General features: G+C 37.3%; 1 protein-coding gene and 1 non-coding gene across 5 annotated transcripts; both read right to left on the bottom strand.

Annotated features, from left to right (window-relative positions):
• Positions 1 to 522: 522 nt before the first annotated feature.
• On the bottom strand, positions 523 to 10,961 carry dab2 (DAB adaptor protein 2). Of its 4 annotated transcripts, none has more exons than XM_046838736.1 (15): positions 10,798 to 10,961; positions 7,932 to 8,096; positions 7,641 to 7,780; positions 7,373 to 7,471; positions 7,116 to 7,247; positions 6,361 to 6,444; positions 6,029 to 6,052; positions 5,886 to 5,936; positions 5,728 to 5,817; positions 4,561 to 5,070; positions 4,106 to 4,235; positions 3,288 to 3,884; positions 3,005 to 3,210; positions 2,699 to 2,799; positions 523 to 868 (listed from the first exon to the last, which is right to left on the bottom strand). In XM_046838736.1, exons 2-14 carry the CDS (start codon positions 8,083 to 8,085, stop codon positions 2,725 to 2,727), a joined length of 2,292 nt encoding a protein of 763 aa, XP_046694692.1. In that variant the 5' UTR covers positions 8,086 to 8,096; positions 10,798 to 10,961; the 3' UTR covers positions 523 to 868; positions 2,699 to 2,724. The 4 variants fall into 4 exon arrangements, with proteins under 4 accessions (XP_046694692.1, XP_046694693.1, XP_046694694.1 ...); XM_046838737.1 differs by having other exon boundaries at positions 5,728 to 5,790; positions 10,798 to 10,960; XM_046838738.1 differs by lacking the exon at positions 4,561 to 5,070 and having other exon boundaries at positions 10,798 to 10,955.
• Positions 4,969 to 5,082, bottom strand: LOC124379553. Its single transcript, XR_006924445.1, has one exon. It is a non-coding gene; the product is annotated as a small nucleolar RNA Z278 (small nucleolar RNA).
• Positions 10,962 to 11,218: the final 257 nt, after the last annotated feature.

Genomic DNA, 11,218 nt, shown 5'->3' with positions numbered 1-11,218 from the left:
CAAAAAAATGCAGATGGGCTGAAGGCCACTGTCAAAGAAACCTGAGCTTCCATACCCCCTCAGCAGTGCCACGGACTGATCACCTCCATGCTACGCCAAACTGAGGCAGCAATTAAAGCAAAAGGAGCCCCTACCATCTATTGATTAATAAAACCAAAGACTTAAACTACTTCAATTTATTTAATATACAAGTTTCACAATTTAAGTACTTTGAGAACTTTTTTAGAATATTTTTATTTAATGAGATGCAATAAAAAGGTGCGTGTATCTACACACACTTTCAGACGTTATTTTATTATTAAACTACACAGCACAACCAGTAATGCTTACTATTGGCATAATCAAGCACACCCATAATAAAATACATTAAATAACAGTATTAACAGTTTTAATTAATATTACTTAATATATTTTTCAAACTAAAAGATGTGGTTACAAATTAGAGTAACAGTCTAATGACTACATTTTTATTGATTTATCATCATTTAATAGAAAAAAGAAAAAAAAAAAAGAAGCAAGAGGAATTATTTCATGCTTTATTTAATTTCAGACAAATTTAGCATCTTTCATTATCCAGTAGGTATTTGGAATCCACTGAGAATGTGTCATGCTGTAAACTTATGCCAGGTTTTGTTTCATACTTCTGTCATTATCCCAAAGTCATTTTTAAATCCCAAATAAACTTTTGCATTTAAGTGATTGGAAGCCTGAATTTGTAATTAAACCTTAAAATAATGACAAAATTGAAAAGAAAAGAAACCCCCAAAAAAAAAAAAAAAAAATTGACAGTGGAATGAAGACTGAAGGAAGGCATGGCACACCATGCTGCAGATGGTTTCAAAATTCCTATATAAAAAAAAAAAGGAACCTGAAATGGAGAAAAAACAAGAATTAACAGAGGTGACATTAGGAAATCACCAAAATCTCCACTGACCTTGTAAACCTCCCCAATCTCTACAATGTAAAACAAAGCTTTTGGACAGCCTATTCCAAATTTTATTCAGTCCACCTGCATCCATTCACTGTGGACTTGACAAACCATATCTTCCTGGAACTGGCTTTGTGTGCTAGGAAATTATAATGCTAAAGCACAACTACATGCTTCTTATGGACAGTTAACTATAGGAAACACTAGGCTGCACAGATGGTTGGCCAAATACTGTATTTACAGAATTCAAAGAAGGTCCATTATATGACTAACACTGTTAGTACAATTTTAACACAATTTTGGAAGGCGAGAGGATGCCTGAGAAATGGAGGAGTCTTATGGTACCGATTTTTAGGAATAAGGGAGATGTGCAGACCTGCAGTAACTAGAGGGGAATAAAGTTGGTCAGTCACACCATTAAGTTATAGGAAAGAGTAGTGGAAACCAGGCTGAGGGAAGAGGTGACCATCTGTAACAGTATGGTTTCATGCGGAGGAAGAGCTCTACAGATGCATTATTTGCTTTGAGAATGTTGATGGAGAAGTATAGAAAAGGTCAGAAGGACTTGCATTGTGTGTTTGTGGATTTAGAGAAAGCATACGACGGTGCAGAGAGAGGAGTTGCGGTATTGTATTAGGTGGTCAGGTGTGGCAGAGAAGTATGAGGGTAGTGCAGGACGGTGTGATGTGTGCAGTAGGAACGACAGACTGGTTCATGGTGGAGGTTTGATTGCATCAAGGATCAGCTCTAAACCCTTTCTATTTGCAGTGACTGGCAGGTTGATGGACGAGGTCAGACAGGAGTCTCCGTGGACTATGATGTTTGCGGATGATATTGTAATTTGTGGTGAGAGTAGGGAGCATGTTAAGAAGAGCCTAGAGAGGTGGAGGTATGTGCTGGAGAAAAGGGGAATAAAAGTCAATAGAAGTAAGACAGAGTACATGCGTGTGAATGAGAGGGAGGGCAGTGGAGGTGAAGTTTAAGTATCTGGGGTCAAAAGTGCAAAGTAATGGAGAGTATTAGAGAAGTGAAGAAAAGAGTGCAGGCATGGTGGAGAGAGGGGAGAAGAGTGATAGCAGGGTATCTGCAATAGTGAAAGGGAAAGTTTAAAGTTTGGTGAGACCTGCGATGTTGTATGGTTTAAAATCAGTGGCATTGACAAAGACAGGAGGTAGAGCTGGAGGTAGCAAAGCTGAAAATGCTGAGATTTTCATTGGGAGTGATGAGGATGGGCAGATTAGAAATGAGTTTATTAGCGGGACAGCGCACGTAGGACATTTTGGGGACAAAGTGAGGAAGGCTAGATTGGATTGAGATGGTTTGGACATGTGCAGAGGAGGGTAAAAGAATGCTGAGGATGGAGCAGCCAGGAAGGAGGAAAAGAAGAAGGCCAAAGAGGAGGTTTATGGATGTGGTGAGGGAAGACATGCAGGTAGTTGGTTTGAAAAAGGCAGATGTAGAGGACAGGGGGGGTATGGATACGGATGATCCACTGTGGCGACCCCTAATGTGACCCCTCACTGTAGATCGCAAGTTGAACATTTTTCATGAAAGTTTAATGTTTTGTATTAATCTTTAAGGTGAGCTTGTCAAAGAATACCCACCACACGGGTATTCTAAATTATCTGCCCTGCAAGTAGCTTTGACAGGTTGGCATTTTTACTCTTTTAGTATCTGTAACATTAATTCTTCATTAACACTTCCAGGGTTGTTCAAAATGTTCGACAACTTTTGGCGTATTAATGTGCTGTCCTGATATACGACACATACCTCAGTAATGCAGGACTTGACAAAGCTTAGGCAAAAGGATTTTCTCCAAAAGGATCTACAAAGGTACCAGCTTTTGCACTGGTCTGTGAAGCTGAACCACTCTGCAAAGGAAAGATTAGAATATTTATTCAACTACTAAAGAACTTGGGTTACAGAAAGCCATTAGTTTATTTAAAAACAATCTTATCAACAATCTATAATTCTGGGTTTAGGTGAACACATTTGTACCAACTGTCCAAGACCTATTTAATTACATCTACTTCTAATCACTTTAGTTGGATTTGGCATAGTACTGTATCAATTTACTGTTGTAAGTGGTGCTACAAAGCTGCTTCCAAAAGCATCATCAAAAAGCCTGGCAACAGGTAAAGGGTCAGAGTCTGATGGAATTGGAACTGGATTAGGAGTGAAAGCAGCATCCAAGTTCAATCCTGTTGAGGAATGGTTCAAGCTTGGAGCCAGAACTCGTCTAGTAGCTGTAGAGGCCTGTTGAAGTACAGGTACTGGAGGCTCTAAAAAAATAATGAACACACAATAAGTGCAGTTCTTACATTTTTATAAGCAGAAACAATTTTGTCTAGGTTATTACCAACAGATTTTTCAGAGAGCTGGTTGATGTCAAATTCATCATGGTCAGCTGCTTCCTGGGCTACTCCAACTTTGTTGGAGAAGTACTGATCAAATGTGTTAGTGTTTTGTCTTAACTGAGCGGCACTTCCAGGTTTTGCCATCTGAAAATCTTTGAACATATCCTTTCCGGTTTTCTGTTCCTTTCCACCGAGAGGGTCCAGAGCAGTAAAAGCATTTTTAATAGCCGGTAACTCTTCCATTGTAGGGGGAGGCCGACATGGCAGAAGGGGGTGTCCTGAAGAAGGCTGCACTGTAATTCCTCCAGGGGGAGCAATCATTGAGGGAAATCGACAGGGCTGACAGGGGTTGGACACCATGCCAGATTGGGGCCAGGCTGCTGTTGTTGCTAGTTGGCCCCAAGCTTGAGTACCAACTGAAGGAGGCATCTGCTGTCCCCATTGAGGCACTGGTGTTCCAAAACCACAGGGTTGGGCAATAGAATTTAATGGTGTACCTTGGACTGGTACTTGGGCAGGAAACAATGTGAGGGCTGGTTGACCCCATGGACCTGTTGTAGAAGCTTGACAAAATGATGGTGATCCCAATGGCATGGACACTAAAATGAATGAAGGGAACACAAAAAAAAAAAATATTTATATTTATGAATAAGTATTAAATGCATTATATACTGCATAATGGCCACCACCACCACTGTAAAAAAAAAATAAAATAAAAAAAAACAGTTTTTATGTGGATGGAATTTTGCTGTTTAATTTAAATAAAGGTCACTGAATGAATACATAGTTACTCTGAGAAATAAACTTAAACTCTACTAACGAATAGCAGCTGTGGAGGTGATCGTAGGGTTGAACAGATCTCCTGGAATAGTGGAACTGGTATGGGCTTTGTGTTCACCTTCACCCTGAGTTGGTGATGCAAATGTCCCAATCATTTCATTTCCAGAAGACTGTGGAGAGAGCAAGGAATCGCTCACACACATAATACAGTTATCACATTTCACACATCATGACTGAAAAATACATTTAAACTTTAAAATTTAATTAGGTTTATGTGTACAAACAAAGCAGAAATTGCACATATTACTCTCAACCATGGTCATAAAAAAAGCCTTTACCAGCAAGCAAAAAAAAAAAAAAAAATATTGAGGACCAAGATTAGCATGCAGAAATAATGAATTTAATCAACTGCATTCAGATGGCACCTGTGAAACACCACCCATCACCCATCACTGTTACCAGCTAATTAATAGTGTGCAAAAAACAAAAGTTCACCTTCCGTCTCCTCTGCACACGGCCACAGTTAGAGCTTGGTGGTGGGGGACAAAGGGCTATCACCCCATCATTATGTAAAACAGGTGGCACAGCTTGACTTTTACAGACAGGTGGAGATTGAAGTATAGGAAGCAAAGAGTTGCTGAGACCATTACACAGTGGAGAAGGAATTTGGGGTAAGTACAGTTTTGTTTGATCATTCAGGTTGGAAAAAAGAGGGCTCTTTTTTTCCCCTTTCATATAGCAATCAGAAATAACTGATGTGCAGTTGGTCAACATGGGTGAAACATTAGAAATGGAAGTGCCAAACTGGCAAATAAGTGGATTAAATGCTTCATTACTGAATGGGACTGGACTGGTACTGAAGACTTTATCTAAAACTGAAGAGAATGGGGCATCAGTGGGTGTGTTACAAGGAACTGTTGGATAAGAAATGAAAGGATTGTCTTTAAGGTGGTTCTGATTGGCATCAATCACAGAAGCAAGCTCCAGCAACAAAACACTGTTCAGCTAATTTTAAAAAGGGAAAGAAGGATAGGAAAAAAGATGACAAGATTATGAAAATAAAAGTAAGAGAGAGAGAGAGAGAGAGAGAGTCTTGGTTAGACCTTAAAATTGTAGAATTTGCTAGTAAGGTAAAATCAGATTGGGTTGTCCAGTGATACTGCCGGATCATAGATAAAGCCATAAATATGTGACTTTTAAATATCCTTTGTAAAATGTGCCAGCACTGCAAAGTCGATAATTATGACATTTAGCTTGCTAATTTGTAAATCAGTCATTTTTTAACTCTTTGAGACAAGAAGGTAAAAATGTCAAATGTACCATGATTTTAGCTCAAAAAAAGTATTTTTAAAAGCTTAATCCTGGAAAAATAGAAAGGAAATTAACAGAACTATTTCAAAGGAAAAGAGGTTAAAAATTCTTTTTTTAAAAAAGGGTCTTATGTTCTTATTTAATATCCAGCTTTACATAACATCTGCTAATTATTCAGTAATCATGGAAAGATTAACCTCTGTATGATTTATGCAAGCATCCTGATCACAAAAAAATGTGGAAGAAGGAAATGAAAGTATACTTGGTTGTAACTACAGTTACACTTGTTGATGCCTAAGAGAATAATCTAGATCCTTTAGTGAGTAGCAATGTGGATTAACCATGTATTACCATAGGAGAGTTGATATCTGGGGGTGTAGACATGTCTCCAAAAAGGTCCATCTGTTCCATAAGCTGCATGCAGAAATAAAATTTCTCATCCTTTCAAATAGATTTGTTAAGTTTAATTATTCTGAACACCTAATGACAAAATTAGTAAGCAATCTTACTTTTAATGACTCCACTTGACCATCCAGACTGAGCAAAGTATCACTTCCATTCTTTAAACAGAGAAAGAAATTAAATCTAGTCAAATATCAATGCAGTAGAGTTGAAAAGAATGCATTAGGCTACTTAATTGTACAATGCCTACCTCAATAACAGTACTGGAATCATCCTTAAAAATAAGAAAAAACAAAGGTTGTTTTTTTTGTTTGTTTTGTTTTTAAGAAAAGGGTGCGGAAGAACGTGTTGGAATAGCACACTTGCAAATAACCACTAGAGTGCAGCATAACCAAATTGTAAACAGTCATCTTTCAGACAAGTAATGCAACAGCTTTCGTAGTAATAGTAGGTGAAACACACGTGAAAGCTTTGCCATGAGGTCATATTTATCTGCTGAGCAGTAAAGTCAGATACACTAATAAGACAGGGATATTGTTACATAAAATAAAAATTGGTGCCAGTTTCAACAAACCATATTACCTTCTGTGTAGTTTCAGCCTCTTTCTTTCTTGTGTTGAAAATCACCTGAAATAAATCTTTCAGATCCACAACCAGGGGTTGTGCCTGAAGGGTTAAAGAAAAGAGACATCTTGGTGTTATGTTTTATTTATTTCACACACACACACACACATACTTTGATCAGAAATTAGATCGAATGAAAAATTTAAATAAGTAGATCCCCCAACACGTCTACATACACAAACTTTAACTACAGTAATGGAAAATATGACATTGCAGCCAAGAACATTTTCATGTGATTTTTACAACAGAATGAGTAGCTCACCGCTCATATCTTGTGGTCCGTGTCATTATTTCTTTCATTTTGTAGCTTCTACGGGAGTCACATGATAATAGAGCAAACGTCTTAGACTAGAGGAGTCATGATGAACTACTCAATTCTGTTTCCTATGTAATGCACTGCATAGCCTCTATGGGGGTCATGTGATAAAAGAATGAATAACTCTGACTGGAAGAGTTGGAAGAACTATTCACTTCTGTTTCCTGTGTATAAAAGGGTGTATTCTACAGAGAAAATCACTAATCACTCTTTAAGACGACTCGTTCTTTTGAGTTGCATTAAAGACGAGCTAGTGGTCAGAGGAAATGTGGACTGTGTGTACATTTAGAGATTAGGTTTAAAATCACAAATCTGGCACATGCCGATATAAAGACTGAACAAATTTTCTCAAAAAGAAAATCTGCCAATTGCTTATTGATCAAGGGCCAGCAGAAACCTGCTGAGTTGTCTTGATGGCAAAGAACTGATGCTGGCCTTCTGCCCCACACACATATCCAAACGCTCTGTTATCCGTGATGTCACGAGCAATGAATGAGATCTTATTCACTGCATGCTCATGTTCAATCACCTGCAAGAGAAAGAACAGCAATAAATAAATACATAAAATCAGCAACAGGAGCATACTAACACATGGGGTCAATGTAATGATATTGTAAACTAATGACTAAAATTTATCAAAATTGTGTTTCTTACACCAGTCTTTTCATCAATTATCTTAATTCCCTCTAGAGAGATGTTCACCCAGATTCTTTGCTTGTGTTTTCCTTGGGAACGTGCAGCTACAGCCATGCCCTACAAAAACAAACACAGAACCAGAAACCACAAGACCACAGAAGTGTGTCATATACCCGTTACCTTTGTAATTGAAGGGTTAGAAATGTTTATGTATATTTAATGTCACATCTGAATTTTTTTAATTACAGGGCACCACTTTTTGAGGTTAGCCATTTTGGATCTGTACCTTCAGTTTCATCATGGAGTCCTGACTCATTTTGTCCCCTCTAGCTTCAGGCACATCATCAATGCCAATCAGTTTGGCCTTATATCTAACACCATCACCTTGAAACCTGGCCAGCAGATACTCATCAGTCCTCTCTGGAGCTGAGAAGAGAAAGATTAATGAACAGACCAAAAAACAAAAAAAAAAAAAAAAAAAAACAATGCAGAGCGTGGTTAAAATCTAAAGGTTTTAGGGTTATACCCTCTGTCAGAAAAACTTAAACTTTCTAAAGTTGAAGAAACACTACTGTACCTCTCTTCTTCTCTCTTGAAAAAAACTTGCTTGTGGTTGCGGCTGTATGGTTTTCAGATAGCCCTGCGCTGGTCTCTTTGGTAACAGCAGGCACTGTAGATTCAGCCATGGGTCCTGCGGGGGCTACAGGCACAGGCTGTACTTCTGTTGACATGGTAGCGGTACCTCAGGGGAAAAAAGAAGCAAAGCCTCCTCAAAACATGGATCACATTCAGTTAGGCTATTCAGCAACCACATAGCCTCAGCAATGGACCTAAAGAGGTAGGGAAAATCAACTGTAGTTTCTCTCTCTATGGAAAAAACCCCAAAGCTTAATGCTTAACAAATGCATTGTGCACTTTAACATCAGCGTGGCATGACACGTGACAAAACTATCCTTTTGTAGCACTTCTTGCACTCTGAAAACACACAAGTGATTCCAGATAAAAGAAAAAACAAGTAATGCTTAAGTTAAGCCTCAACAAACCACGTAAGGTACTACTAAACAATCAATTTTATAATTAAGACAAACAGTTTAGACACATACACACAAAACGTAATGTCCAAGTAAATGTTAGAAAGGAAAATAAAGCCTTAGAGCCCTACCTTCAGATGCTATGCTCGACTGTTCACAGTGCAATAAGAGCTGCTAAAAAGTTATGGTTAAAGGTTGGCCAAGATCAAAGGTTGCCCAATTAAATCCAGTTAATTTTGCCTCTGCTTGCCTTTTGTTTATCATAATCAAAACCATTCTACTGCTGAGAACAGTTTTCATTCACCCGTATATTCATGCCAGACCTTGACATTAGACAGTGAATTATTTTGAGATATTAATGTTGCATTGCATGAAAGTTGCATTGCTTGTACGTACATGATTCAACTTTATTTATATTAAATACACACACACACACACACACACACACACACACACACACACACACACACACACACACACACACACACACACTACATGTTCAGGTCGTTAAAGATATGTGGTGACATCTTTAATGACCTGAACATGTAGAAATCTTGTGACATTCATTTGCTGTGGCTTTTACATTAACCCAGGCTTCTTCTCAATCACATGAATGCAATCATTGTTCAGTGACTAGCTAACTAAGGAATTTATGTTAACATTAACTTTAAGAGGAAATATCACAGCAATTCACAAAGACAATTCAATTTCATTTTTCTTTTACTCACTGTCATGCTCCCACACATGCACACACGAGAATATAGCATGTTCTGAGAAAGGGAATTAAGATTATGAACAGAATAAAAAAACATTTAACTGTTAACACACAGTAGTGCTGAAATTATAATACAAGTGCACACAAGTATTTTATAGGTCATAGTTAAGTATTTTATAGGTCATAGTTAAAACCTCAGTATGATGTTTTTTGTTACACATTAATGTCGCAACACCAATAATTCAGTAGGGCAAAAATATATAATTGATTTTCAAAATCCTGACACTGAAAGCCTAAAACAAATAAGCTTCAGATTCTTCCCTTAGGTGCTACTTAAATACACTTGTGATGTGCATTGACTTGCTTCAGATAAATACCGCAAACACTGAATATCATTAAGGGTAAACTAAATTACATTTAGAGAGGTTTCCAAGTCCCCCAAAAGCTTCATATAGAACTGAAGTAAATATTTAATTTATTTGTACTTTAGTCATGAGTTGTGTTGAATCGCATAATCACGTGCAGTCTGTGTAAGGGACAATAATAATAATCTATTTAACCATTTGGTGGCACAGAAAAAACATTTACCTTATTATTCTTGCTGTTCAATAAATAAGATAAATGATGCGTTCCATTAAAATGCATCAGTCAGCAAAAGTTTAAGGTGCACATAAAACCAGCCTGAAATAGTTCTGAATCAGCAGGATAACTAGAAATATTTACCCGAGTTGGTTATATGTTAACGAATTTATCAATGCTGAAATTGTTGGGGCCATTATTTTTTACAAGCGTTATGCATAGAACACTGGTAAATTTAACACTGGTAACACTTGTGCTTTAGAAGAATAGATAAAAGTAGTGGGGATGAGCTAGTGAAGCTAGTAAACAGGAGACAATATACATTGGAGAAAAAAAAGAAGCCAGTATCAAAGATGCACTTACTGACTTAATAATTGAGAACGTGTGTCTACATTTCATTTATAAGCTTCCCTGCAGAAGTCAAGGTTATTATCTAAAATGAAAATGTTTATATTTTATGTTATATTATAATGCCCTGGACTGTAAATATAAAATGCATAATATATTAAACAAAATGAGAAGTGTTTTCTGAGGGCATATTAGACCCTAGATCAGATGTGATTAGGAACATGTGGGTCAAATAAACTAGGCTGCTGATGTATTCCTGCAAATTACAATCCCGCGTCTTAAAATCAGCTTTTTTTTCCACGCTATTTAATTATAAGTAAAATGTTCAGATTTTTTTTTCTTCAATATAATCAGGGCATAATGTGGACGGTATGGTACAGTTTAGCGCAGCGGCTTCTTTTCATTGTACCCTGAGCTAAGTCTTTCTTAAAAACTTCAAATGTATGAATGAGCTACTGAGAGAAGTCAGGTGTGTTCGAACAGGAGGACACTAAATGAGCAGTATAACATTAAGTAAAAGGCTACAGGATTAACTAAATACTGCTAAATACCAGACACTTTAAAACGCAGAGGTTTTAACATACAAATAAATGAACAAATAAAGAAAGAAAGAAAGAAATACAAGTAATATTTTTAATTTGGGATAAGTATGACTCATTTAGTTTAGGACACATACACATCCGATGCTTAACAAAATTCAATGTAACTGTTGGTAAAAAATTAAATAAACGCTGACACATACGTGACCGAGATGCTGCAGCACCATTTACCTGTTGTGCTTTAGGCGTTGCTGACTTCCATATAAAAATGATGATAATGAATGGCTGTTACACAAGCCTAGAGTAATAAGCGCTGGTTTGAGACTCAAAACCCCAAATGAGCAACTTATACTCGACATACACAGATTGGAGACTCGACGCCTTCCCTCAGGTGTCACGATTATAGGGCTGGCTGAAGGGTTGCCAGATTTTGATTGAATCTATTATATCATCAGCTTTCTAACATCACCAGAATTTCTATGACCATTAGAAATAAATAATGATTTACAAGCAGACTAAATTATCGTCTTTCAACGAGCTTAAGAACACCGGTTTATGTGAGTATATTCTACAATAATACCACGTCCTAATTAAGCTCCACAATGCACTGCAATAGTTTGTCCTTATGTCGACACTGTGCTAATGTCCAAAA

This window comes from Silurus meridionalis, chromosome 25 (genome assembly GCF_014805685.1).
Source record: "Silurus meridionalis isolate SWU-2019-XX chromosome 25, ASM1480568v1, whole genome shotgun sequence".
NCBI lineage: Eukaryota > Metazoa > Chordata > Actinopteri > Siluriformes > Siluridae > Silurus > Silurus meridionalis.
The sequence above is the reverse complement of the archived record's forward strand: the minus strand, read 5'-3'. Positions and strand labels throughout refer to the sequence as shown.

What these genes read in the sequence shown, in the direction of transcription:
- dab2 (XM_046838736.1), bottom strand. Translation starts at nt 8,085, where the DNA reads ATGTCAACAGAAGTACAGCCTGTGCCTGTAGCCCCCGCAGGACCCATG. An exon ending in TTCAAGAGAGAAGAAGAGAG is followed by an intron (nt 7,781 to 7,931) that starts GTACAGTAGTGT and finishes TTCTCTTCTCAG; the next exon opens with CTCCAGAGAGGACTGATGAG. An exon ending in AGGCTGAAACTACACAGAAG is followed by an intron (nt 6,053 to 6,360) that starts GTAATATGGTTT and finishes CTTATTTTTAAG; the next exon opens with GATGATTCCAGTACTGTTAT.